This window comes from Rhinopithecus roxellana, chromosome 16 (genome assembly GCF_007565055.1).
Source record: "Rhinopithecus roxellana isolate Shanxi Qingling chromosome 16, ASM756505v1, whole genome shotgun sequence".
NCBI lineage: Eukaryota > Metazoa > Chordata > Mammalia > Primates > Cercopithecidae > Rhinopithecus > Rhinopithecus roxellana.
Genome location: NC_044564.1, coordinates 115,781,636 through 115,808,622, shown reverse-complemented (window position 1 = coordinate 115,808,622; position 26,987 = coordinate 115,781,636). Strand labels below are relative to the sequence as shown.

Genomic DNA, 26,987 nt, shown 5'->3' with positions numbered 1-26,987 from the left:
CATGCCTTCCCCTCTGCCTTGGTGGCTCCTTCCTTGACCACTAACTACTGGAGTTCCTCACTCTCCGTCCTAAGCCTCTCCTGCTCAGCATCCTCTCCCCACTCTCACTGGGTGATCTCATTCATGGGCAAGGCTTCAATTCCCATGTCGACACAGATGATGGAGTTACAGTTTTAGTCATTACAAGATTGATGTGCATTTCTGCTTCTTGGTTATAAGCCCGGTGAGGGCAGGGATTGCATATTTTCATTCCAGCACTGGGTACAAAGATGACACCCAGCACATACTGCTGAATGTGGATCTGATGGCTCCTGCCTGCTGGGCACGGTGGCAGTGACACCAGCCTCGGCTGCTGCAGGGGGTGAGCCCCCACAGGCTTCTCCACCCATGGCTACCCCAGGGGCTTTCTCCTGCTGGCCCCGAAGCTGACCTCAGCCTCAGACACGAGGGTGCAGCTGCTTCCCCCAGAGCAAACACCCACCTTTTCGCCTTTTGGTCCAGGAGGTCCGAGGGGTCCCACAATGCCTTTGTGTCCCTGCAGGAAAACAAGAAGGAGGTAAGTCAGAATGAGGACTCAGGAAGGACAAAGGACGTGGACTCTGAAATGGGAACACTGGGCTGCAAAACTGGGTCCCAGCTCTGCCCCAGCTGGCTGTGTGGCTCTCAGTAAGTCTGTGCCTGTCTGAGCCCTGGCCTTCCAGACCTGCCATGCTGGTCCCAGACACACCCCAAAGGGGTGTTCCAGTTTGGATGGTCAGGGGCCCTGCCCGCCCCACCCTGGAGCAGACCTGGAAGGGTATCTCGGGAGAACCAGCTTTGTCCTCCAAGCCAGAACCAGGGACAGGGGCAAAATGCTTGCCTCAACAGACCTTCCCAGGCTTTGGCTAGGCCTGCAGGTGTGGACACCCACCATGGGCTCCTCGAAACATCCTTCCAGGTCTTGTCTCACCTATTTTCCTCTCCCTCTCCTCCCCTCCCTACTGTATCTCTACCAAACACTGGATCTAGAGCCTCGAGGACCAGAGCTAGGATTCTACCTCCAAACTGAAGTGGTCAGGCCTTGTGTGCCTCTCTATCCTCCTGAGCCCCGGTTTCCCCTTCTGAGTAGGCACCATACCCCTCTGAGCCCTGTTCTCTCCAGATGTGTAACGTGGGTTTGGCTCAGCCATGTCTAAAAAGATGCCAGACTGGATACAAAAATGGTCCCTTCCCCAGACAGCAGACAAGGCATGCAGAACACCCACCCCAGGCAGGAAATACCCAGGAAGGCTTAGGGTGGCTCATTTTGATCTGGTGGCCCCAACCACACCTGTCCCATCCATGATCTTCCACCCCCACCACAGCTCTGGGCCCAGGGCTCCCTGGGGCAGGTGAGACCCCACATCTTCAGTGTCCCAGGGGTCAGCCTTCAGCCGGGAGGTGGTGGGGCAGAGGGGGTGGCGTGAGGTGATATCTGCTTACATCATAACCAGCCAGTCCTGGTTCTCCTTGGGCCCCCATGCGTCCAGGAGCACCCTACAAGAGGAGGAGACCCTCGTTGGTATGGAGTGTGGCTCTCACAGCAGGGACACAGCAGTCTCCCTGCAGGCTCCAGCCGTGCTCCACCCAGCAGCCTGGCGCTTCCATGCTGCCCATAACCAAGGTGTGTGAACAAGGCAGAAAGCCAGTGACATCATCCCTCCTCCCTGGAAATCCCCACCCCCGCCCCAGCCCTCCTTCTCCTGGCTCCAGTGGTTCAAGACAGCTGATTGCTAAATTCTCAGGACTTTTACAAGCCAGTGAAACAGAGCTGTTATTAACAATTCAATTTTATGGACTTACAGTTAAATTAATTTTACTAAAAACCAAGATAGAGGATATTCAAAACTCATCTCCTCCTAGCCATTTTACTACATTTTCCTCCTACCTACTCTCATGAGGTTATTTTGGTCTACTGCATCTGTGCATGTTGGTGGAAACACGGCCTAAGGGAGGGCTGCTGTGTAACTCCTCCCCACTCTGCATTCAGTGATGTCATGTCAGTGGCTTGAAACCAGCCACGGAGGGAGCATTTACACTGCAGAAACTGGCAAATACCACAAACCAGCCTGGTTGCTTAACCTTACACACAGCCAGCTTGGAGCTGCTGTGTCACCCTCTTCAGCCTCCTTCCCTTGCTTCCGCCTGGGGTCTTCGTCTCCTGCAGGTATCAAAGCCCTCTGGGCCCCTTCCTTCAGGGCAGCCCAGCAATGCTCTGGGACACCCTCAGAGTCATCCAGGGACCTGCAGGAGCATTGCCCTGTTCCTCCTGAATCGATTTCCAGGGGGAAATCTCCTTGTTTGATAAAAACAGTCCTAAGAATCGGGTCCTTTCTCCCCTGGTGCTAATAACAAGGCTTATAAATTTGGGTCCATAGAGGGCTTCAGGGGACCCACACACCCCTTCAAATTGCAGGAAATATTCTGTGTGGTGTATACTGTTCCGGAGGCAGGGCTGCAGCTTTCTGCAGGTTACCAGAGTGATTCATGATTCAGAGAGGTGGCTGGGACAGTGAGCACCAGGTGTTCAGCTAATAGCTGGGGTGGGTGACAGCAGCACAGAGAAGCCTGGTGTCTCCTTTCCTGCCCTTGGTTCCCTCTATTCCATATCTTACTCCTCAACCCCAGCGAGAGAGTCCTCACCGTTGGTCCCAGGCTGCCCCGGGACCCTTTAGGGCCTGGAGTGCCAGGGGGTCCGGGGTCTCCAGGGACGCCCATCTCACCCAGCTGTCCTTGGTAGCCCTTGGCGCCCTGCAACAGGAGGAGAGACAAGCTGTCACCAGGCCCCAGCAGGACAGAGGGGCCAGGGAGGAGAGGGACTGGGAAAGGGATGTGGGGGAGGGACCTGGGCCCATCGAGGCAGAAGGGAGCACCTACCTTGGCTCCAGTGCGGCCCTTCTCACCTTGCTTCCCTGATTTTCCTTCAGGACCCTGAAGAGAGAGGAGGGAAAGAGCAAGAGAAAGATGAGAGAAGAGGAAACTGAGGCGGATTCGCAAGGTGGTCAGACTGTCGGCTCTGGAGGCAGACGGCCCGGTTCGAAACTGATTCTGCCACTCAGTACCTGTGTGACCTTGAGCCTGACCTAACTTCCCAGGCTAAGCGTCCTCTGCTGTGTAGTGGGGACAGTGTCACAGAACTTAGGGATTCGACTTGGCGATGCAAGAACGCGCTGACAGTGAGGCCTGGGTGCAGGGGTGGACGCTGGGTGTGGCTTCTGCAATTGCTGGCTTCACTGTCGTCATGGTTACTGTTAGGCATCCAGGGGTGTCCTACAGGGAGGAGCGCTCTGCACTGAGCTCTCTCCAGCGCCAAGTGCTGTTCCACCCTCCCAACGACCCTGAACGTTAGGCCCCAATGAGACCTGCTTCCAGTTGAGGCAGCCAAGTTCCCAAAGATACAATGACTTTTGCCCAGGGTCCCAGCTGTGCCTTGCAGGCCCTGAATCAATCCCAGCTGTGTCTGGCTCCATGCCCAGGGCTCTTTCCACCCCCTGGCTCATGGTCCCCATTGATGACATGAGGTGGCAAATGGAGAGGATTTATAGGTTCTTCCCTATCTCTCAGATGTTGTGCGTCACTTGTGAGCAATTCCTGGGGCATGTCCCTCGCACAGGCCCCTCCTCTCTCAGGGGCTGGGCTGGAGGAGCCTCTTCGCAGTAAGAAATTGTGCTGGAAAGGTCAGCTGCCTTCTCCCACTTTCCTTCGGGTCCCCAGGCCATTGCCTCTGACAGGCCACTCTGACCCTGCCCCACAGGGCTTCCCAAAGAGATGCTCTGGCCTGCCCTGCCCTGCCCTGCCCTGCCCGGGGAGGGGGGCGGGGGGCGCGGGCGCAAATTCAGCTTTGTGTCCACAGTTGTCAGAGAAACTGCACAGCAAGGGTGAGTGAGTGTGTGCAAGTGTGAATGTGACAGTAAGAGACAGACACAGAAAGAGAAGAGAGAGAATCAATCCTGGGCCACAGGTCAGGATGGAGGGAGTGGGGCAGGTAGTGTTTCTGGCCTAGAAAGGACTTCTTGACTGCAAGCCTCAAAGGATCTAGAAAGAATGTCTATGCTCTTGGTAAGCACTAAGGAGCTGCTTTGATGTAATCCCTCTGGTTGCATTAACAGAGGCACCAGATGTAGAACGAAGGAGGTGATGTCCCATTCGGGAATAGGTATTGTACTTTAAGAAGAGGCACTGACTAATTGTGATAGAAGAGGGACAGGAAGAAGAGGTCCTAGAGGAACAAGGAAACATCTGGACCAATCCAGAGGACTTGGTTCCTGTCTGCAGATTTCTGCAGCTGTTCTGGGGGCAGGGCCAGCCATGTTCTCCAGGGTGGCCAGTGCATGAAAATTATGGGGCAGCTGGCTTTGATTCAGCACAAGGGAGAAATGTCTGCTCTAAGACTTAACGCAGCATCAGTTATGATGCCAGAAAAGATGATGCTATCCCAAAGGGACACACCAGTCAGACCACCTTGTGGTCCTCAGAAAGGCAGGAACAGTGGCCTGGGAAGGACCTCAGCACAGACTGCCTGCATCCCAGTGCCTGAGTCCACATATACCCCTGGACCAGTCCTGCTCTTTCTCTGAACCTCAGTTTCTCCACCTCTAGTATGGGACTAGCCCCGTGGCCTCTAGCCACATACAGCTACTGAACACTTGAAATGTGGCTACTCTGACTAAGAAACTGAATTCTTAATATTATTTAACTTTAATTAATTTAAAATTAAATTTAAGGCCGGGCACAGTGGCTCATGCCTGTAATCCCAACAATTTGGGAGGCTGAGGTGGGTGGATCACTTGAGGCCAGGAGCTCAAGACCAGCCTGGCCAACATGGCGAAATGCTGTCTCTACTAAAAGTACAAAAATTAGCCAGGTGTGGTGGTGCACGCCTGTAATCCCAGCTACTTGGGAGGGCCCAGGCATGAGAATTTCTTGAACCCGGGAAGCGGAGATTGCAGTGAGCACTACTGCACTCCGGCCTGGGTGACAGAGTGAGACTGTGTCTCAAAAGAAAAAAAAAAAAAGTAAAAGTTGACACACCCAATTATGTTGCTACAAAACTTGTTTGGAGTAACTTGGGTATATGAACCTACATTTTCAACTGTAAATTTTATGAAATCTCAATACAGATCAAGTATTTCCAGTGAAATTTTATATACAATGAAAATCCAAACACAGATCAGATATTTCCAATGAAAATTCACATCTGAATTGAGATGTGCTATGAATATATACTACACGCCGATTTCAAAGACTTACTACAAAAAGAGTGCTAAATATCTTATTAATGATTTTAATATTGATTATATTTTGAAATGATATTTGGATATACTGGACTAAATAAACTATATTATTAAAATTAATTCTTTTTTTAAATTTGAGACAAGGTCTCTCTCTGTTGCCCAGACTGGAACACAGTGGTTCGATCTCAGCTTACTGCAGCCTCAACCTCTGGGGCTCAAGTGATCCTCCCACCTCAGCCTCCTGAGTAGCAGAGACTACAGGCATGCACCACCACGCCCAGCTAACTTTTTAATTTGATTTAATTTAATTTTTGTAGAGACGAGCTCTCACTATGTTGCCCAGGCTGGTCTTGCACTTTTAGGCTCAAACAATCCTCCCACCTCGGTTACCTACAGTGCTGGGACTACCGACACGAGCCACCGCACTGGCCCTTAAAATTAAAGTTACCTGTTTCTTTTTGCTTTTTAAAGGTGGCTACTAGAAATTTTAAAAGGAGTGGCTTGTATATGGCTTGTATTTCATTTCTATCAGCACTGGGCAATCTCAAAGTCTCCAGCTCTTCTGGTGATAAAACACCAACAATCCCTACAACCCTCACCACGGGCCATGTGCTGTGTTCTCATTCTACATAAACGTTCGTTCAGTTCTCACCAGTGTTTGGAGGAAGGGATTATGTATCCCGTTTTGGAGCTAAAGGAACTGAGGCTCAATGAGAGGAAGCCCTCTGTGGGCCTCCCAGCCAGGTCAGAAGTGACATGCAGCTCCTCTACTTCTGGGGCACCTCTCCTTCCAGGCTGGTCATGGTCAGGCAACGGGGAAGCCAAGTCACAGTGATTGGCGGCATTTTCCAGTGCACTGAGGTGGCTGCAATGGCTGACTGATCCCTTGCAGAAGGCGAGATGAGTCAGTGCTGAAGCATCCGGTACAGGGGCAGGGAGACAGGAGGCTGCGTCTCCCCCAGGACAGGGCACTACTTGCTGGGACGTGCCCTCTCCGGCAGAGAGCATACATACAGTGGGTGAGGCTGTGGGCCCGGAATGAAGATTTCTGCTGGGCCCCATCCATATAGACGCATTTCTGGAAAGGCCCCAATGGCTCATAAAATTCTATTTTTAAATACTCAACTGTTTCCAGGCCACGGAGTGGGAGGTATTTATCCTGATGCCAAAGAGACTCAAGTAAGGTCCCTCACTGCCTTATCACTCAGCACACACTTGGCCTGGCCCAAGTGACTCTCTTTCCAATCCCGGCATATGAGAAATGGGAGTGATGGCAAAACATTGACATTAACACAGCTACCACCACCACACCACTACTACCATCATCATCACCATCATCATCACCACTGCCCACACCATATCACGACATCATCATCATCACCTCCACCCCACCACTGCCATGACCACCATCATCACTTCCCCGCCATCATCACCACCATCACCACTACCCATCATCAACACCACTACCACTATCATTAGTACCACCACCACCATTATCACCACCATCACCACCATCACCATCACCATCATCACTTCCCCATCATCATCACCACCATTATCATCACCATCACCACCACCAATACCACCATCATCACCATCACCACCACTAACACCACTACCCCCGCCATCATCACCACCACTACCACTATCATTAGTACCACCACCACCATTATCACCACCACCACCATCACCATGGTCACTGCCCCATCATTACCATCACCACCACCACCACCATTATCATCACCACCACCACTATCATTAGTACCACCACCACCATTATCACCACCACCATCACCACCACCACCATCATCACTGCCGCATCATCATCACCACCACCACCACTATCATCACCATCACCACCACCAACACCACTACCCCCGCCATCATCATCACCACTACCACCACCTCCATCACCCTCACCTCCACTCCCCTCCCACTCCCACTATCACCATCGCCACCAGCACCAGTACCACCATCACCACCTCATCACCGTCACCGCTACTACTACCACCATCATCACCCCCATCATCTTCATCATCACCACCACCATCAGTACTACCACCATTACCATCATTATTATCATCATTACCACCACTGCCATTGCTGCTGCCCCCACCCACACCATCCACTCACCATCACTACCAGCGACCACCAGCCTCTAGTCACTTTGTCCTCTAAATTTATAAAGACAATCTTTTATATTTCTGGTGCATTTTATAACATGCTTTCCTATCCTGAGTTTTACTTATTCTTTATAGATAAGAAAACCAAGGCTCAGAGAGGGGCAGTGATTTGCCCAAAGTCACACAGAGAATGGGTTGCTTGAGCCAGCCAGAAACTCAAGTTCAACCTCAGGACTCTGGTTCCACGACTTTTTCTGCCATGTGTTCCTGCCCATTCCACAGCCATGATACTCAACACTCACTAAAAAAGGGTCCCTGGAACGCTGGAGCTCAAAGTGATCTTAGCACACATTCCTTCCAAATCCTCCAAGGGCAAAACCAGAGAGGGCAAGGGGCGGGTGAAAGGTCGCAGACCAAGTTCCTAATGCAGAATCTGGGCCAGGGCCCCTCCTGCTAAATTCCCCTTGGCCCACTTCCCCGCCGCTGAGTCAAGCCCGGGGAAAGCCTCCTGGCTGACTCAGCACCCTCGTATTCTTCTCTAGTTTGGTGAGTTCATTCTGTTGCAGCTGTTTAGGGGGATTGGCAATTCAGTGCTATTTTTAGGAAACAAATATTTTCCCACAACCATAGTTTGTTGCAGGCTAACTTGGATCTGTCCTAGGTTAGTCATGTAAACACTTCGGGGGGAAAACAGTGTCAAGAGCAGGCCTGAATCAAACTGGGCTGCTTTGCCTAGGTAACATGGATCTCTCCGCTTGAGGGATGAAGAGCGAAATGGACACCCCAGGGAGACTGGGATGGCAGCAGAGGTGTGAGTTCTCACCAGCTGGTTGGCTCAAGGTAGATGCCAGCAGGCTTATGTATTTGGGCATCTTGTCTGCAAGGCCACCTAATCCACACGTCCCAAGCAGTTCGACTGAACTGACCCAGCACTCCTCGGTCACACAAACCCTGCTCAACTGTACAAGACTACCACTGCCCCCGCCACTACCAAGTCAAGTTCCGAGTCATCAGTCCAGTATTTGTGACACTCAGAAATCAACCTTCCACCTGCCTCCAGCCTCATCCTCACAGACCCACAGCCAAGCCCTGGATTCCAACTCTGCCAGAGCCCAGGGGCAGTATGTGTAGAGTCATGCAGGCCTAAGTTCAAATTCCAGCTTTGCCATTTGTCACTGTGTGAGCCTGGGAAGTTTCCTTTACCTCTCAGATTTTCCCAATCCTCAGGGGTTGCTATCAGCATCAAAGAGGGAACCTTCAGGAGAGCACTGGGCACCTTGTCTATACACGTTGAAACTTGTCTATACACCTTTAATCTCGGAGCACCTGGCCCAGGGAAGATGCTCGTGAGTGTTTGTGGACTGACTAAGTACATTTCTGTTAGGGTAGAAGAGCAGAGCTGCTCTGTCTTCTTAATCAACAAACAGACTTTGGTCACCTCTTATGTGTCAGGTCCGGTTTTTTTTTTTTTTTTTTTTTTTTTTTTTGTGACAGAGTCTCGTTCTGTTGCCCAGGCTGGAGACAGTGGCGTCATCTCGACTCATTGCAACCCCCGCCTCCCAGGTTCAAGTGATTCTCCTGCCTCAGTCTCCTGAGTAACTGAGACTATAGGCATGCGCCACCATGCCTGACTAATTTTTACACTTTTAGTACAGACGGGGTTTTACCATGTTGGCCAGGCTGGTCTCCAACTCCTGACCTCAAGTGATCCACCTGCCTTGGCCTCCCAAAGTGCTCAGATTACAGGCGTGAGCCACTGGCCAAGGCACTGTTAAAGACATAAATGAAGACCAGAAAAGGTCTTGGTCTTCATGGAACCAAGACATACACTGAAGGTTATGCACGTCCCTGAGGGCTCATGGCCCAGCCTGGGGACAGGGATGGCTTTTTGGAGGAGGTGATGTCTATGGTGATACCTGAAGGCCAAATAGGACTAAAGCAGGTGACAGGGGAGTGAGGAAAGGAGAGTGTCCTAGACGGAGCATGGACAAAGGCCCAGGGGTAAGGGCCACAGCTTGTCCAAGGAACTGAAAAAAGTTCAGTGTGTCTGGATATGGGGGATGGACGAGATGAGGTCGGCAGGGGCCAGGTTTGCACAGGGCAGGGGAGCCGGTAGGATGAGTAACAGATGTTCTGCAGAGCCATGGAACGTTAAGCAGGGAAGGGACAGGGTCAGATTGGCTCTCTGGCAAACCACCGGGCGGAGAAAGGACCACAGTGGCACTACCAAAAGACCTCCCGCCCAGCTGCCTGCACAGGCATGAGCGTTCAGGGTACCCCAGAGCCCTAGGCACTGCAAGCAGCCTGCACACTCACCCGGACACCAGTGACGCCAGGGGGGCCGGGGGGCCCGTCCTCACCCATCAGCCCTTCCTGGCCTTTCTCGCCATGTTCTCCATCAGGCCCTGGGTCTCCCCTGTCCCCCTGGGTGGCAGGGCATGAGGAGGGGAGAGAGACAGAGAATAAGTTAGTTGCCAAGTGCATCAGAGGCCCCAAACTGCAGGGCTCCATTCAGACATCCACAGCCAACTGGCCCCTAGATTCCCGACAGGTCCCTCTGCTGCCAAAAAGGCAGGGTGCTGTGACTCAGCTGCCAAGCCCAGTGTAGTCTGAAGCTTGCACAGGACACATCCCAGACCTAGAGGTTCCCACGTGTCCCTGTCTGAGCCTGGGCAGGGAAGGGCAGAGTGACTTAGAGATAAGCCCAGGTCCTGACTGCACCCACCCCACAGAGTTCACAGGAGACAAGGGCAATTTGTCCCCAACTTAGACACATTGGGAGAACAAGAGTCTTATGACGCAGATTTTTTTTTTTTTTTTTAGACAGAGTCTCAGTCTGTCTCCCAGAGAGAGAGATTGTGCAGAGGTGCAATCATAGCTCACTGCAGCCTCTACCTCCTGGGCTCAAGCCATCCTCCTGCCTCAGCCTCCCAAGTTGCTGGGACTACAGGCACATGCCGCCATGCCCAGCTAATTAAATTTTTTTTCTTTTGCAGAAATGAGCTCTTGCTACAAGAGAGCTTGAGCCCAGGAGTTGGAGACTCAAGCAGTCCTCCCACCTCAGCTTCTCAAAGTGCTGGGATTACAGGTGGGAGCCACTGTGCCTAAGAAAGAAATTTTCATCAAGCAAGAAAATTTACCCAATTCTCCCTCTCAGAACCACTTTCCATTTTTCTGAGCTGCATTTTCAATCCTTGATGACACAAAAACAGTGAATAATAGTAATAATAAATGGTAGGTAACAGTTTGGATGGTATGCACCTGACTCAGGGCAGTGAAGCAGCTGTCCCAAGGCAATGCATTGGCTCCAGGAAACTAAGCTCTAAAGGCACAATCCCACTGGACTGCCGGTCTCCATCTTTGTTCGTTATAGTTACTGCTTTGCTCTATGGTGAACGTGCCCTCCCACTGCTCTGGGCTCTGCATGGCGATCATTCTTATGGGCTGCAGAATACTTTCTCTGGGGAATGGATGGAGCTAACATTTATATGGCACTAACCATGTCAGGACCATAGTCTGAGTCCTTTCACATTTATTAACTGACTTAATCCCCACAAAAGCTTTCCAAGGCTGGTCCGCTTTTAGTCCCATTTTACAGATGAGGAAACTGAGGTAGAGCTAAATCAAGTCATCTGGCCCAGAGGCCCACAGCTGGCTAGCGGTGGAGCTGGACTTTGAAGCAGGATCCTGAGCATGCCCTCTTTACAGCGATCGGGCTGTAACCAAGGTCTTCTTGGGGCTTCGGGCCTTTGGGGCACCCGGGGTTATTTCCTTGGAAAGGCAACACTTGGCATGGGCTTTTTTTTTTTTTTTTAGATGGATCTCATTCTGTCACCCACGCTGGAGTGCAGTGGCATGATCTCGGCTCACTGCAACCTCCACCTCCCAGGTTCAAGCGATTCTCCTGCCCCCGCCTCCTGACTAGCTGGGACTACAGGCACACGCCACCACGCCTGGCTAATTTTGGTATGTTTAGTAGAGACAGGGTTTCACCATGTTGGCTAGGCTGGTCTCGAACTCCTGACCTCAGCTGATCCACCCACTTCTGCCTTCCAAAGTGCTGGGATTACAGGTGTGAGCCACTGCACCAGGCCGGCATGGGTTTTTTATGGTTTTGAAGCAATCAGTGTCACTCCAAGCTTGCCTTATCTCATCACGGTAATCTTTGCATACTCTGAGAGAGATTGGGGGCAGGTGTGGTCCCAGGATGGGGCACGCAGGATTCTAGGATGGGGCATGGGCCGTCACCCTCATCAGCCTTGAGCAGAGGAGGTGTGGAGTGCAGCATGGGCATGGCTGCCGAGAGGCGGTGTCCATCAGAAGGTGGTCTCCATCAGGGCTGGCAGGCCTGGGGCTTGTGGTCAATCTGCACTGGCTTAGCTGTGACTTGTCCAGGGAGACCCATGGGAGAGGACATGAAGTCACAGGTACGAGGAAGGGATGGGCGAGAAGAGCAGGCTTGGAAAAGCATAGTGTGTCTTTACCAGTTCTGTCCCCCAGTGCCAAGCTTTACGAGGGACACTGATAAACTGGTGTGCATCCAGAGGAGAGACAGCACAGGAAACAGAGGGCATGAAGCTGGAGCCTGGGGTTTGGCCCTGCCCCGAAGAGAGGCTCGAGAGAGCGACTCACGATTGCTCATTGCTGCAAGCTGGGCCTGCTGGGGCCTGGGCTCCGGGGCAGGAGGTGGGTGTGAGGGAGTTGCTGGGGCAGTTTCTAGCTCAGTTGGGCAGATTTTGCAATGGTGCGGTCCAGAGATGGCACAGATAAAGGCAGGAGACTCCGAGCTGAGGCGTGGGCCAGTGCAGAGCAGATCTGGGCACAGAGTTGTACCTAGATCCCTTCCCGCTGAGAGCCTCAGCTTCTAAGCACAGCCTGGCATGAAGACAGGGGGCTGGCCCGGATAACTCTCCTGCAGACTCCCCTGGCTCTGGGGTTCCATTTCTGGCTTGTCATCCTGGCCACCTGTTCTCCTAACTCTCAGAGGCAGACAGCCTGTTCCAGGAGGCTGGTTGGATTTTCAGCAAAGGGCCCTCACCTGGGCTCTGCCTAAGACCACCCTCCAGGGGTTAACTGGACCCCTGGGGTGGACGTCCTTGTGAATCGCATGCAGAACAGGCTCTGGGGGTTCCTGTAGATGCCCCAAATCCTCAGACATCTGTCAGTGCTCAGAAGAGCCTTGCAAGTCGCCTTCCTTAACCCTCTCCAGTTACAGATGGGAAAACTGAGGTGCAGAGAGGTGGAGACTCCCTGATACCACCAAGTAAGTCAGTGCTGTGTGAACCTGGGGTTCTGGCTCCTTCTAATTCCAAGATTTTCTGCTCAGGGGACGATGCCTCCCTCATCCCTGGGGTTATGCTGCCTAAGTTCAAATATTGCTACTGCTACTGAATAGTGGTGTGACCCTGGGCAAGTTTCCTCGTTTGTAAAATCAGGATGAAAGGATTACTGCAAGGATTGAAAGAGATAAACCACGTAAATAGCTTAGCAGCGTGTCTGGCACGTGAATGCTGGATCAAAGCTAATTATTATTGGTCACCGCTACCATCACCACCATCAGCTGGACATCAGCAAAGAGATAACGGGTGTAAAAGCACTCTATAAACTATAAAGTGCTGTGCATATTCAACACGCAGTTTTCACCACGAGGGGTGATTCCTGCACAAACACCTTAAGAAAATGGGTCTCTCCTGGGATTCATGTAAAGATCGGGGAAGATGCTGTGCATTTGAGCACAAGGACTCAGGTAGAATTGGCTTTGAAGGAAGGGAAAGAGGAAGAAGCCAGGGCCAAAAAGCCATGCAAGGTGGAGGCAGAAGACTGCACGAGGCACCCAGGTTGGAAGACCCCCTCCCGCCCACCTCGGTGGACATTCCAAGAAGAAAGGTGGTCGCCCAGAGTGGAGTGAGAAGGCTGCTGCTTTGTGCCTCGGTTTCCTCATCCGTCCAGTGGGGATGGTAATATATCAAGCTTGGGAGAGTTGCTGGGAAGATTAATTATTAAATGGGTTAATTCACATAAAGCCCTTCGGGTCAGTGGCACTGGGCACGTGGCAAGCGCCCAAAACATTTTAGCCATGACCTTCATCAGCATCACCACGCAGTGTAGTAGGCACTGGCAAAGGGTGTGGAGGGGCTGTCAAATGCTCCGGGTCTTAGGACTCAGCTGTACCCTAGGATGCAGCAGGGCTGGGGGTGAGGAAGCAGGCAGATGACAGACAGGGGTCGCTCTCGCTCTTGCAAGAAAACGTGAGGAGTCAGCAGCAGGGGCTGGTCACCAAGGCACCCTGGGAGACTGTGGGGAGGGCATAATGAGGGTTGGCGGAGGCCTGTGGATGGGGAAACTGAGGTTCAGAGAAGGGGTCTGCTTCTCCAAGGTCACCTGGAGAGTAGGTGGGTGAGAGGGGATACCCCAACATGGCCCTCAGGACCCTGGGCTGGGGAGCTGACTTGCACAGGGTGACCGGCCAGCCTCGGGAAAAGCCCATGTGTGGGGTCAGAGCGGGACTCGAGATGGAGGCCAGGGACTGGCCTGGCTGAAGATGGGTCTGGAGAGTCAGAGGGCAGTGCCCACCTGCCCACCCGCAGTTCAGGTGAGCTAGGGTGCCTCTTCAGAGTCCTGACATTTGTGGCTGACAGGAGGCTCTCAGGGAGACAAAGGGTCAAGGTGGGCCAGCAGGCTTTGGCACCTGTGAGCTGTGGGTTTGAATTTTGGATCCTCACTCACCGCCATAGGTCCTGAATATATCTCTGCCTTCCTCTGAGCCTCAGCCTTTTCGCCTTTAGAATGGGTGCATGGTACAGCAGAGCGAGCAGATTTGGGTCAAACAGGCCCAGATTTGGGTCCTGGATGTGCCAGTTGCTAGTGGTGTGTCCTTGGGGAAGTTGCTTCACCGCTCTGAGTCTCAGTTTCCTCATCTAAAGACAGAACTTCCATTGCCCTGTGGATCCAGCTGGTACAGGGCTTGGTGTTGTGCCTGGTATGCGTGTGACTAATCCTCCCTAAATTGTGACTCATAAGTCATTGGTGGTAATTACTATTTTCCTGACCTTCTAGGTTATTTGGAAGATCACAGAGACCAAAGACCCTGGCTCTGGGCCTGGCGTAGTGCCGGTGCTCAGGAATCGCCCTTAGCCAAGAGAAGCTGATATTTTAAGAAGGGTAGCAGGAAAGACTGCAAGGTGGTGATGGTCCTGGTCCCACCTGAGCAGATAGTTCAGAGGGCAGGGTGGGAGGTAGCCGCTGGACACTGCTGACCCTTCCCCACCCTGCTGTCAATGGGAGCTGGAGGTCTCATCTCAGATCTCCACGGGAACACAGTGCTTCTGGGAGGAGACTTAGGTCTTGGATGGGAAAGCAATGCCCTGCCAGGGTCCCCAGACCCTGCCCTAAAAGGGCACTTACCTTCAGCCCATCAGGTCCCATGGGGCCACTGTCACCCTCAAGGCCTGGCTCTCCCTGGAAAGGGTGAGGAGAAAGAGGAGGAGATGTTACTGGGGAGGAGGCCCTGGTGTGCTTTTCCTTTCTTCCCCCTCCCTGGGGCAGTGCCCTGACCCACGGATCTCCAGGCAGTGGGACCCTGGGGAGCCCTGGCACACAGTGGGTGCATGGTAGCCAGGGGCTGAGTCAGCAAATGAACAGGAAGGTTGAGGTGACCACCCTCAGCTCTCCAGAAAGGGGAAACAGACCCCCAAGCTACCGACAGCTCCCTCTGCAGGGTGGTGTGGGGTGGGGGCTACATGAGGTCACGAATTTAGAAGGTGCCTGTCATGGATTTGTCCTGGACCTCATCTCTAGGCTGGTTGGCTGGGCTGCGGAGTGGCCTAGTAGTTAAAGACAGGCTTTGACATCAACCACACATCAATGCTACTTCTCAGTTTCCCATTCACTGGCTGTTTGACCACAAGCAAACTACTTAGCTCTCATGGGCATCTGTTTTTTCATCTGAAAAATGCGGCTGACACCACCTTCCTTCAAGGGTTGTTGTAAGGCGTGGTGTGAGCGCCCCACACCTGGCAGCCACGTGAGATACTCTTACTGGAGCTGGAGCAAGCCTTCCTGGAACTCCTTGGGGGAATCCCACTTCTCAGATGAGGAAAGGGAGGCCAGTCTTTCAACGTTTCTTCCCAGCAAGCTTGGGAATGACAACAAGAACACTGAGTCCCTGGCTGACCCTCAACCAGGCTTGCCCTTCTAGCTCCAGAGACGCCCCTGGACAACAGTTCTTGAAATGTCCATCAAATGAAGTTTGGGTGTCTCTCTGCTTTTAGAATTCATCGCTGTTCAGAGTCTGAGCTGGAAAGGGCCTCAGGGGTTGTCAGATGCAGGATGGCAACCATGTGCCAGTTGGGTGGTCTGTGATCCTCTTGTACCCATGGCAGGTATCACCTATCAACCCGCTGGAATGCAAGCTCCAGAGACAGGTCTCCGTTACTCACTGCTGTACTCCTTGGGCCTCGAGAAAAGTGCCTGATACACAGTGAGTATAGGATGCATGCTCATCATTCTCTTTTCTACCGAGCCTCAAGAACCTCAGGATCCTTCTTTCTTTTTTTTTATTTTTGAGATGGAGTCTTCCTCTGTCACCCAGGCACGATCTTGGCTCACCACAAGCTCTAACTCCCAGGTTCAAGCGATTCTCCTGCCTCAGCCTCCCGAGCTGGGACTACAGACCACAAAATGCCTTTTTCTACACTGTGGAAATGCTGGCCTACCAAGACAGACTGAGCGAGGCTATAGAGGTTCATGGTCTATTTCTGTAACTGAGGAAACTGAGGCTTAGGGAGATTGAGAAAAGCCCGTTTCTTCCCCTGCACCCTGGGGGCTTTCAGGAAGAATAAATCGCTTCAACTTACCCGTTGCCCAATGAGGCCCTGCTCCCCAGGGGTGCCCAGGGGTCCAAGGTCACCCTAGGAGAAGCCAAACAAAAGTCCATGGGGGTGGGTAGGGCCAGCCCCAGCCCTCACCACCTCTTCCTGTTTCCACCTGCTCTGACTTGGGGTATGGGAGGAGGAGATGGGGAAGGTCCTTCTTCCCAGGGACCACAGAGAAATCGTAAAACACCAACCAGAGCTCCTGTTCCAAGTAACCTTGTCCACGGGCTTCTTCTCCGATGCCAGGACAGGAGGATCATTACCACCACCACCACCACCATCATCCTATTAACAACTAACTGTACTGTTCTGTACGTTCTAAGGACTTCTTTTTTTTTGAAACAAGGGTCTCGTTCTGTTGCCCAGGCTGGAGTGCAGTGAGGTAATAATCACAGCTCACTGCAGCCTTGATCTCTCAGGCTCAAGTGATCCTCCCACCTTAGCCTCTCTCAAGTAGCTGGGACCACAGGCATGCGCCACCATGCCTGGCAGATTTTTAAATTTTTTGTTGAGATGGGGTCTCACTACATTGCCCAGGCTGAGGACGTCAGTTTTTATATTAACATATTTGACTTTCAAGACAATCCTGCAAGGAAAGGTATTCTTTTAGAGGTGAAGCATCAGAGGCATTGGGGGAGTTCAGTAAGGAGCCCAAGCTCTCACAAGACTAGTCAGTGACAGATTCAGGATCTGAAGCTGGGCAGTCTGGCTCCAGGAGCCTCGGATGCAGCAATGGCAGCTATGTGATTTTACTCTTCCTTGAGACTTGCAGAGAAACCCAAACGAGGAGGAAGCCCTATGTGAGCAGGAATAAATGTCACCTGCCCCCTGCATAAAGGCCCTAAAAGGGTCTTTCTTATTGGAGAATTTTCAAGCTATATTCCCTGCTGGTGTCTAGGGACACAGAAGGAGGGCAGAGCTCTGAGCCTCCAGCCCTGCTCCGGTGGAAACAATCCCACTTCTATCAGTTTTCTATGTGGGGTGGTTTTCTTCATTGGAGTCTGAGCAAAGGATTTTGGGACTAAGCCAAGTCTGACAGCCCCAGGCCTGGTCCAACCCCCTCTTTGAATGCACAGAAGCAGGTGACTGGACTCAAGTCTCACAGCCCCTCTGCGGGCTCCCCTGGGTCCTGCCTCAACAATGTCCATGGGCTAGCCAGCATCGCTCCTCAGCTCTGGGGCCTCCAAGGGGAACAGCGTCCTCTTCCAACAGCAGCAGAATGGGGAGGGGGTTCTCCCAGAGCCCAGGTATCAACAGGCACCTGTTTCTTAGCAGGTAATGAGAGGCACTGGCACTGAGATGCAGATGGTATCGTACGAGGCCAAGAGGTATAGCCACCCCAGCGTGGAGGCAGGGGCAGATGCCTGAAAAAACATTGCCTGGCAGGGGACACTGGTGGGGGCTCCACACTCCAGTCTGGCCCTGAGCAGGCCCCACTCCCCAGCCAGGAGCACAGAGAACCCATTATCCCAGCCACAAGAAAGGCCAATTTCTCTTCCATGGAGAGGATGTGGCCGCCAGCTGGGAGCTGATTTCAACAAGTCATTTTTCTCTTCTTTCATCCCACCTCACCTTCATCCCGGCTTCCCCAGGAAGGCCCGGTTCTCCCACTGCACCCGGCGGCCCCTGCAAGAAAATGCCATTGGTCCCTCCTAGAGCAAGAGCTGCCCCCTGGTTGTAAGCAAGGGGGTAACTGAGGCTCAGAGAGGGCAAGAGACACACCCAGGGTCACACAGCACAAGAAATGCAGAGGTAGGAGCAGCCTGTAGCTTCTTGGAGCCTGGAGCTGGAACTAGGGGGCTGGGGGTGGACCCAGGCTGGCTGAGCTTTGGGACTACCCAGAGGCTTCTAGAGCCTTCTCCCACCCCACGAGTGTGGTTTACCACACTAGGAGGCCCTTGGCAAGCAGAGGGAAGAAAATTTCATGATTCACATAAAGACGGGGGAGGAAACCATTGGATGCTGTGTTTAGGGCCAAGTGATTCTAACCCTTCTCTCTACAGCTGAGCCAGCATGAGGCGGGTGGGAAGCAGCCCTGAGTTATCACCATGGGCATGGCTGCAGCCCTTGCATAAACCCTGGGCTTGGTTTTTCCCTCCGGATAAGGCAGGGGTGTCTGAGGCTCCTTCCAAGTTCCTTGTTGCATGACCCTTGGGGGCTGGATTGACAGTCAAACCTCTGCTGGGGCAAAGTCCCAGGAAGGTCAAGGTTGAAAAGCATCCATGTTTCCAGTGATGCCCAAAAAGGCAATGCCAGCCCCCACAAGGGTTCTGGCACCTCTGCATCCCATACAATGCCCCTGGACTAGGAGCCCAGCTCCTCAACCTATGCCACCAGGATGGATCTACCCTCTCTGCCAGGGCGTCCACCCTTGTCTGAACTACATGGTACATGATCATCTCCCTGGGCCAGGACAGGGAATGGCAGAAAGAGGCTCCTGGGGAGGAGGGAAGGGAAGGGCTGATATATTCCCAGCAGCATCATGGGACGAATAAGGGTCTCTCACACTCACCTTGGGTCCCATCTCTCCTGGAGGCCCAACTGGCCCCTGGGGTCCCTGAGGGCCCTGGAAGACAGACAGACAGACACACAGACAGTTGGGAGAAGCCAGCCTGGGCCCTCTTTGGGATCTGGAGAGGTGAGTGAGGGAGATGATCCCCAGAACAGGGGACTCTGAAGCACACCCCTAGTCCGCCCCCGCCACACCAAGGGTCCTGGTGTCTGCCCCCTCTCTACGGTGCAGATGGGAAAACTAAGGCCTGACAAGGAGAGTGGCTCGCCACCGTCGCCAGCTGCTCCAGGTGGAGAACCAAGGACCCCTTCCTAGGGATGGGGCTGCAGTCATACTCCCTCCAACACAGCTGCACACTCTCCTATTCACCCACCTAAAGCCCAGGGGGCCCTCCCTGATCAGAAACCTCCTAGCTCTTGCGTCTTGCTCATCCATTGCCCCTGCCTGGAATATCCTTCCACCTTAGATCCATGTCTGGAAACCCCCACCCCCAGCCAACCCACCGTTCAAAAGGGTGATTCCTTGGGCCTCAGGATGTGGGAATGCAGCAGTGGCCTTGAGGATGGGAGCCTCCTGTCCTCCCCTGCCCTGTGCAGGAGTCATCCTCCTAGTGCCCTGAAGATTCTGTCCTCTCCCTGCCATCTCCTGTAGCACCACTCTCTAGCCTCCTCATGGGGCTCCCGGACTGTCCCCCTACACCTGTCCTTCCAGGGACATCTCCTGGAAAGCAAGTTGATCGGCCTCTCTGCCTCAAGCCCTTCCATGGCTCCCTGTTGCCCTTGGGACAAAAAGCACACTCTCCCCGTGGCCTCGGGCGACTGGCGCCTGCTGCCTCCTCCTGCCCTTTCTGAGGTCCCACTTTCCACTCCAGCCATGCTGGACTCTGGTTCCCAGTCAGCTTGTTGGTTTACTCTTATCTTCCCTCCTTCCTTCCGTCCTTCTGCCTTCCACTGTGCCAATCACTCCCTATACATTTTCACATTTCATCTTCACCACAGAATGGCAAGGCAGAGACAATCACCCCCATTATCCTGGCAAGAAAACAGGCTGGAGGCCAAGTGAGCTGAGCCTCAAACCCAGAACTCCTGGCTTAGTGCTCGCCACCAACCCCAAGGCCTGGCCCACCGTGGGGTTAGAGGCCAGGCATGGTCCCTTTCCAACTCTTCCCCTGATCTGACCACCCGGCCCACATCCCCAGGTGCCAGCGGCAAAGAGGCGGAAGAGGGAAGGAAAGGTTCTTACCGGTTCTCCTGGGAGGCCCTTGGTGCCTGGGGGGCCTGAGGGACCCGGGATGCCCTGCAGAGACAAGGCAAAGGTGACCTTAGGCCCTCCATGGCCTTCCCTGTCCTGCCTTGACTTCAAGCAAGCCATCCTAGTGTATTGGGTCCTGTCCTCCCCCACCGGGTGACAGATGGGAAGGCTGAGACCCAGAGAAGAGGGGATGTGCTGGAGGGGCTTCAGTGCAGGGCGGGTGGGCAACCAGAACCTTCAGGGTTTCCACAGAAGGATAGGAACTTGGTAAAAGTGGTTATTATCCACACCCCCGCCCCCACCCCACCAAAAGCCCCATGTAGAGAATTTCAAGAACTGGTGCTACTTACAGGAAAGCCTCGTGAGCCCAAGTGGCCTCGCTCACCAGCCACACCCTGGAAGCACATGTGGGGGTCATTACAGGCTCAGATCACAAAGCAGGGAGCAGGGAGGGGGCCTGCGGCTGGCCTGCTTGGCCTTGGCCTGACATACCTGCTGTCCAGGCCGGCCCGGTCTGCCCTGGGGTCCTGGAGGGCCCTGTAGGAAGCAGAGCACGTGAAGGTGGGAGAGGGTGCTTGGGAGGACCGTTCCCCAAAAAGGGAGCCCTCCACATGGGAGATAAAAGGAACCCACTTGAGGCCGCGGAGTCTGCCCCCTCTCTACGGTGCAGATGGGAAAACTAAGGCCTGACAAGGAGAGTGGCTCGCCACCGTCGCCAGCTGCTCCAGGTGGAGAACCAAGGACCCCTTCCTAGGGATGGGGCTGCCAGAAGCTGTCTCGACTGTCAGGGGCCTGGTGGGGTTTGGGGTCTGGGGAAGGGGTCCGAGGACATGTATGATCTCTCTCCTCCTTTCTTGCTTTCTCTTCATTGGGCTTGCAGTGGGGGGTCAGGAGGAGTGGAAGGGCTGACCTCTCAGAAAGAGCCCTGCAGCCTCCATGGGGCTCCCTTCGTTGTCCCTAAGGGGCGTTGTTCTGAGGAGATGCGAGCCTTGTTCATGATTCCTGACCCAGTGTTGGAGGAGTGAGGAAGGGCAGGCCCTGGGGGTCGGTACCTTCAGGCCCCTGGACCCTTGCTCCCCAGCTGGTCCGTCTGGTCCTCGGGGGCCCTGGAATAGGAAAAAGGGACTAGCACACCGGACAGCAGGGGTCTCCCTCGGGCCGAGAACCAGGAGGGCGGGGCTGCTCTGAGCCTGGGGCCATCCCCTGCACAAGCCCCGGCCCCCTCCTCCTCCCACTTCCCACACACTCCCCACTGAGGTGGTCACCCTCGTGCAGCACCTTCGAAACAGCTCTGCAGAGACCGCAGCACGAGTAGACTCAGCTAGAGGCTGATGCTTCCAGAAGGGGGCTGGGGCACTAATGGCCCTGTTCAGAGAGATCGTGGGGGTCACCCAGCCAATCCATTTCACAGACATGGAGACTGAGGGCCACAATTGAGTTACACATGGCCACGTCCACACAGCCAACTCTTCAGACTCTGCTGCCACGTGCCCTTCCCAGAGCACACACGGGGCAGAAACAGGTATGTGGGTCACAGCTCTTGGTGGAAACTGACAGAGTAGGACCTGGGAAGAACCTGCATGTCCTTCCCAGATATGTGGAGCAGCCCTGTCTCTGGCCATACGTACAGCGAATGCAGCCCCGTTCACAGAGGAGGAACTACCATGAGGCAGGGGCAGGAACAGGACAAGACTGTGCACGAGGGGGTGGGAGTCAGGCTGCGGCTCCCTGGAGCCCTGGGCTCAGGCCTGAACCCTGACACAGGAGTCTTGGTCCCTGATTGCTGGGAGACCCCAGGGGCAGGTGGAGTCCACCCCCTACCCCACTGCACGGATGGGAATACTGAGGCCCAGCCAAGAGAAGTGACTTAGTTAAGGTCCCTAACACATTAGCTGCTCTCATCCCCCATGTGGGCTCCACCCACTGCCCCATGTGTGTCCCTCCAGGGGCGCTCCCACAGAGACACAGATGGGCTGGGGTCTTCTGGAAAAGACCCGTGGAAAACAGAGCAGGCTGTGTTCTCTAGGGGGTCTCAAGCGGTCTGTGTTGGGAGGACAGGAGTGTCCTGTGGAGGAGGCCGGCCCATCCTGGCCCAGGAGCCCAGGGGACCAGCCCGCAATACCCCCCCAGATAAAAGGAACTGGAGAAGTGTCTAGGTGGGAGAGGATGGGGAATGAGAAAACTAAATGAAGAAAAATCATTTAAAAATAGAACAAGGAAGGCCGGATACAGTGGCTCACGCCTGTAATCCTAGCACTTTGGGAGGCCAAGGCGGGCGGATCATGAGGTCAGGAGTTTGAGACCAGCCTGACCAACATGGTGAAACCCCATCTCTACTAAAAATACAAAAATTAGCTGGGTGTGGTGGTGTGTGCCTGTAGTCACAGCTACTTGGGAGGCTGAGGTAGGAGAATCGCTTGAACCCAGGAGGCAGAGGTTGCAGTGAGCCGAGATTGCGCCACTGCACTCCAGCCTGGGCAACAGAGTGAGACTCCATCTCAAAAAAAAAAAAAAAAAAAAAAAAAAAAAATTCAATGAATAATTGGGCCAACAAAGTGAAAATTCCACTTCTCAGCTGCCTGGAGCTCCCTATGCTTCAATCCCACACTGCAGCCTTAAAGAGCACCCCACTGATCAAGCAATCCTGGAACAGGGAGCCACTGGGCAAGGCCAGGGTTCAGCTAGGAGATGCTGTTCTCAGCATCCCCAAGCCCAGGGCCTGGGGCCCATTGTGGGGTCCAGCCGTAAGCATTGGGCTGCTCAGAAAATGTGTCTGGGGACAAGTGACTGCTCCTCCCTGAGACTCAGTTTCTTTTTTCTGAAATGGGCACAAGAAATCTCTCCCTCAAGACAGGAGGCGATGCCCACAGGCAGCTCAGTGCCTGGCATGCAGAAAGTGCTTAAGAATGGCTAGTTCCATCCCTGCCAGGCTCTGCCAGAGGAGGCGGCAGGCTCCCCAGAGGCAGGGACATAGGAGTGGCTTGGGGAATCTGGGCTCAGTCCCTTCCTCAGGCAGTTCACGCTATGCTGTGCAAAACCAGTTGAGAGTTTTCACAGATTTAAGCTGAGGTTTGCTGAACTCCTAAACAAGCCATCTCTAGTGGCCATTACTGGGCTCAGGTGCCAGCCCTAGCCTGTTGCTAGTTTGCTGTGTGACCCAGAAAAGCCCCACCTCCTCTCCAGGCCTCAGTCTCAGGCTCACATGGACACTGTCACACCATGTTATTAGACTTAACACCCGTGATCCATGGGCACAGGCCTGGCGGAGCTAGAGCCATATGGGGTGGGGCCGGGTCAGGTCATAGGAGCTGGGACAGGGGCTGAGCTGATGGCAGATAACTGAGCCCTCCTGAGGGATGATCTCTGACTCTGGGCTCTGTCTCTCTGGGCTCTGTCTCTCACATACACCTCCCTGGAAAGGGATAGCTCTGGGAGGGGAGTGGAGGCTCAGAGGTGTTGAGGGCTTGGCCTGAATCCCATAGCATCCTATTTATCCCAGGAATCAAAGGCTTTCAGGGAGAAAGGTTAAGTCATTAAAAAATAACAGAGCAGAGCAGCCACCACAGGAGCAGTGAAAGCTGTTATCCTCCTTTTACAAGGAAAGAAACAGGCTCGGGATGGTGGTGAACTTGCCTACGGTCACACAGCTTGGAAGTGAGGGGCCAGAATTTGAGACCAAGTCAGCAGGACATCCATTTTTTTCACCACTACCTGTCACTGTTTTTCAGAAAGGGAGTGAGCTCCCCGTCACCAGGAGTATACAGGTCAGGGCCCAGAGGAGCCTGCCAGGAAGGCTGCACACTGGGGGGTGGTGTTGGAGAAGACAGTGTCTAAAATCCCTCTTATCTGAGAGAACTCACTATCCCAGCAGAGCACCAAGGAGTCCGGGAGAAGCTGGCCTGGCTTAAGAGAGAGGAGGAAGCAGTAGTGGGGCCACCAGTTGCCCTGTCTCCCCAACTCCACAGGGCAGGGAGAGGGACGAGAGCAGCCATACACTAACCCTTGCTCTGGGCCACTCAACAGTTCATCCTGCAGGTCCCCCAGTCCTGCCGCCTACTTCCCTAAATGAACCCGGGCAGGCCCACTCCCGCCCCGCCTGCTGGAGAGAAGCCTGGGTTTCTATCAGAGCCATGTGTCTGCTCTCTTGTATCTGCTCCCGAGGAAGATGTCTGTAGGCAGGTTGGGGGCTGCCCTCCAGCCAGGCCTGGGGGCAGGCTTGGTGGGGAGGAGCTCCTGCCTGGGGCAGAAAATCTGGCCAACCACAGCTCTTGGGGAAAAGGGGCTGATGAACAAGCGGGAATGAGCACGCACCATCACATGCTGCCGCCCTGCAACAGGTTCAAGGTGCTCAGGAAGTGACTGAATCCCCGCAGCCAGTCCACCAGCTTCGTTCTGTTGCTCACCCATTTTACAGAGGGAGAAGCGAAGGCTCAGGCAGGGGAAATCAGTGGCCCAAGGTCCAAGATCCAAGAGGAAGAGCCTGGATTCAGGCAAGGTCAGCTAAGCTCTAATACCCACAGGCAGGAAAAGAGTTGGCCCAAGGCACTGCAATCTTGGGGTCCTTACGACCCCCTCAGAAGAAGGAATTAAAGTCTCTCACCTGAGCAGGTGGGAGAAAGGCTGTGAGAGGTTAGGAAACCGGCCTGGGGTTCCACAGCTGGGAACCGGGGGTGCTGAGACTTGCCGTAGGCCCATCTGACCCCAGAGTCCTCATTCTTTTCACTGGGGCTGGTGGGCCCAGGTTCTAGTCAGCATCCTCACCAACAACAGAGGACGAGAGCCTCCCTTGCCTCTGGCCATGAACCCTCAGTGCTCATTCTTCCTCGGGTGGGCGGTGTTGGGGGGGACAGCAAGGCCCGTCCCACACATAGGCGGGAAAGCAGGCAAGGCCTTGCAGACCTCCAGGCCCATCCCCCTTGGCACATATGGGGAAACTGAGGCACAGAGCGCCACAAGGCCTTGCTAAGGGCACAGGGCAAACCAGGAGCTGATCAGGACTTGCCCAGAGTCAAGCTCTTTCACGGGCATGGTGGGTGCCTCTGTAGGTTCCCCACCCTCAGTCATCCCATCTAGCAGGTGGCGAAGGGCAGCCTGTTCGGCAGGAGACGCAGGGGGCCGATCTCATAGGTTGTGCATTCCTGACACACCCAGTGGGGAGAGGGACTCATGTTCCTGATGCTCCCCTCCTGGCTGGGGAGACTTTGACATGGTTGGAAGCTTGGATTTCGGAGCCCAGTGAGTTGAGTGGATCTGAGCCTCACACCTGAGGCAGGGCAGGGGGCTTGGGCCCATGCAGCTCACCCTCTAGGGAATCCAGCTTCCTGGGGCAGGAGGGGAGGTACAGAGGATCTGGATGGAGCCCGGTTGCCCTTGGGCCAAGGCCTGTTTGAAGAGACCCAGAGGACATGGGCACCGGAGGGACCCTGCCGGGCCAGAGGAATGCCTTTTAATCTTCCCTCTTCCAGGCCGGCTGCTCAGGCCATCTGGTTTGGGGGAAATTGTAAAACCACTTGAAATCCAGCCAAGAGGAGAATAATAATCACAGATCACCCATATGGAGCTTGGAAATCAGGCCTGGGCTGCCGGCACTACCTGCATCATCTCACTTTCTCTTTACAATAAGGCTGCATGGCCCCACGCCTGTATACCTATTGGTGGCAGACCATCCTGTCAACCCTCCCTGTGTGATTAAAAATAAGGCTGAATTCAGTATGCAAATGAGCCAGATTTCCTGGGTTCAAATCCCAGCTCTGCTACTTTTCAGCTGTGCAACTTGAGGTAAGTGACTCAACCTCTCTGTGCCTCTCTGGGAGTGGAGTGGAGGCTTGGAGGTGTTCAGAGCTTGGGCTGAATCACATAGCACCTAGTTTATCCCAGGAATCAAAGGCTTTCTGGGAGAAAGGTTAAGTAATCCAACAATAAAATCATAATAAATAAAATAAGAATAAAATGGGAATGAGAATAGCACCTACATGACAGGGTAGTGTTGAGGATTAAATGAGTTAATGTGTGTGACAGACAGTGTCTGGCATAGAGTAAGTGCTGGCGATTACTCCCAGCGACGGTGCTCAGGATAGCCCTGTTTAAAACCCCCTGCAGTCTCCCACTGCCCTTGGAATATAGCTGTGGCTTTTGAGGCCCTGCCTTGCTTGGTGCCTGCTAAGTCCCAGCCCCATCCCTCTCCCTCGTCCCTCTGTTGACCCTGAGGATCCCTAAACATCCACCTCCTGTATCACCTTCGGGCTTTCCCCTGCCAGTTCCCTGCCGGGAAGCTGGCATCAGCTCAAGCACTGCCCTCTCCTAATGTCCTTCCTTAGTACCCTGCCCAGGTAGTGTCCTCCTCTGGGCTTCCAGGCTGCTGGTACTTCCTCGGTCCATGTGCTGATGACCTGTATTTTATGACCTGCGTCTGCCAAGTGGTTTGATTCACTTGTTGACTGACTCACAAGGGCAGGCAGGAGTCATGTCTGTCCTGTTCACCGCAATACCTGTAGAGCCTCCAAGTGTCCGCCACAGTAGGCGGACACACAGTAGGCACTAAATAAGTGCTGGTTGACTACATGAATGAACAAAGAGCTGGTACCAGAGGGCCCGACTGTGCCTGGTGGATAGCAAGGCTCAGACATGAGTTGGAAAGAGGGGTGGGGTCCCACCCACAGAGCCAGGTCCAGGGTGAGCCTGGAACCTTGCCTCGTGCTGCAAAGGTCACAGATCCCAGAGCTGGGCTGGGGGCAGAGACCAGGCAGTCTCTGGCAGGTGGCCCTGTTCCAAGTGTGCCCTCTCCCACTGGCATCAGCCCCCAAGACCTGGGCTTGACTTACCCGACGTCCCTTTGCTCCCCTCATGCCTGGTGGGCCTCGAGATCCTGGAGGACCCTGGGAAGAGGAGAAGGAGTTTGGAGAAGCCCCTTTTTAGGAAGTGAGAGCAACATGGTGGGGCTGGGAGTGTGGGGCAAAGCTTGAAGGCCTGCAGCCCT

General features: G+C 54.0%; 1 protein-coding gene across 5 annotated transcripts in view; it reads right to left on the bottom strand.

Moving 5' to 3' along the window:
- Nucleotides 1-26,987, bottom strand: part of COL27A1 (collagen type XXVII alpha 1 chain) — a 159,753-nt gene that overhangs the window by 27,957 nt on the left and 104,809 nt on the right. For all 5 annotated transcript variants that reach the window (XR_004054043.1, XM_030920179.1, XM_030920181.1 and 2 more), the window contains 14 exons: nucleotides 26,833-26,886; nucleotides 21,064-21,117; nucleotides 20,504-20,548; nucleotides 20,362-20,406; nucleotides 20,003-20,056; nucleotides 18,761-18,814; nucleotides 17,821-17,874; nucleotides 16,231-16,284; nucleotides 14,780-14,833; nucleotides 9,692-9,799; nucleotides 2,896-2,949; nucleotides 2,662-2,769; nucleotides 1,462-1,515; nucleotides 482-535 (listed from right to left, as the gene is read on the bottom strand). Coding sequence is in view for 4 of the 5 variants with exons in the window: in XM_030920179.1 (XP_030776039.1) it covers nucleotides 482-535; nucleotides 1,462-1,515; nucleotides 2,662-2,769; nucleotides 2,896-2,949; nucleotides 9,692-9,799; nucleotides 14,780-14,833; nucleotides 16,231-16,284; nucleotides 17,821-17,874; nucleotides 18,761-18,814; nucleotides 20,003-20,056; nucleotides 20,362-20,406; nucleotides 20,504-20,548; nucleotides 21,064-21,117; nucleotides 26,833-26,886 (846 nt within the window). In the remaining variant the exon portion in view is untranslated. The remainder of the gene's footprint in view (nucleotides 1-481; nucleotides 536-1,461; nucleotides 1,516-2,661; nucleotides 2,770-2,895; nucleotides 2,950-9,691; nucleotides 9,800-14,779; nucleotides 14,834-16,230; nucleotides 16,285-17,820; nucleotides 17,875-18,760; nucleotides 18,815-20,002; nucleotides 20,057-20,361; nucleotides 20,407-20,503; nucleotides 20,549-21,063; nucleotides 21,118-26,832; nucleotides 26,887-26,987) is intronic.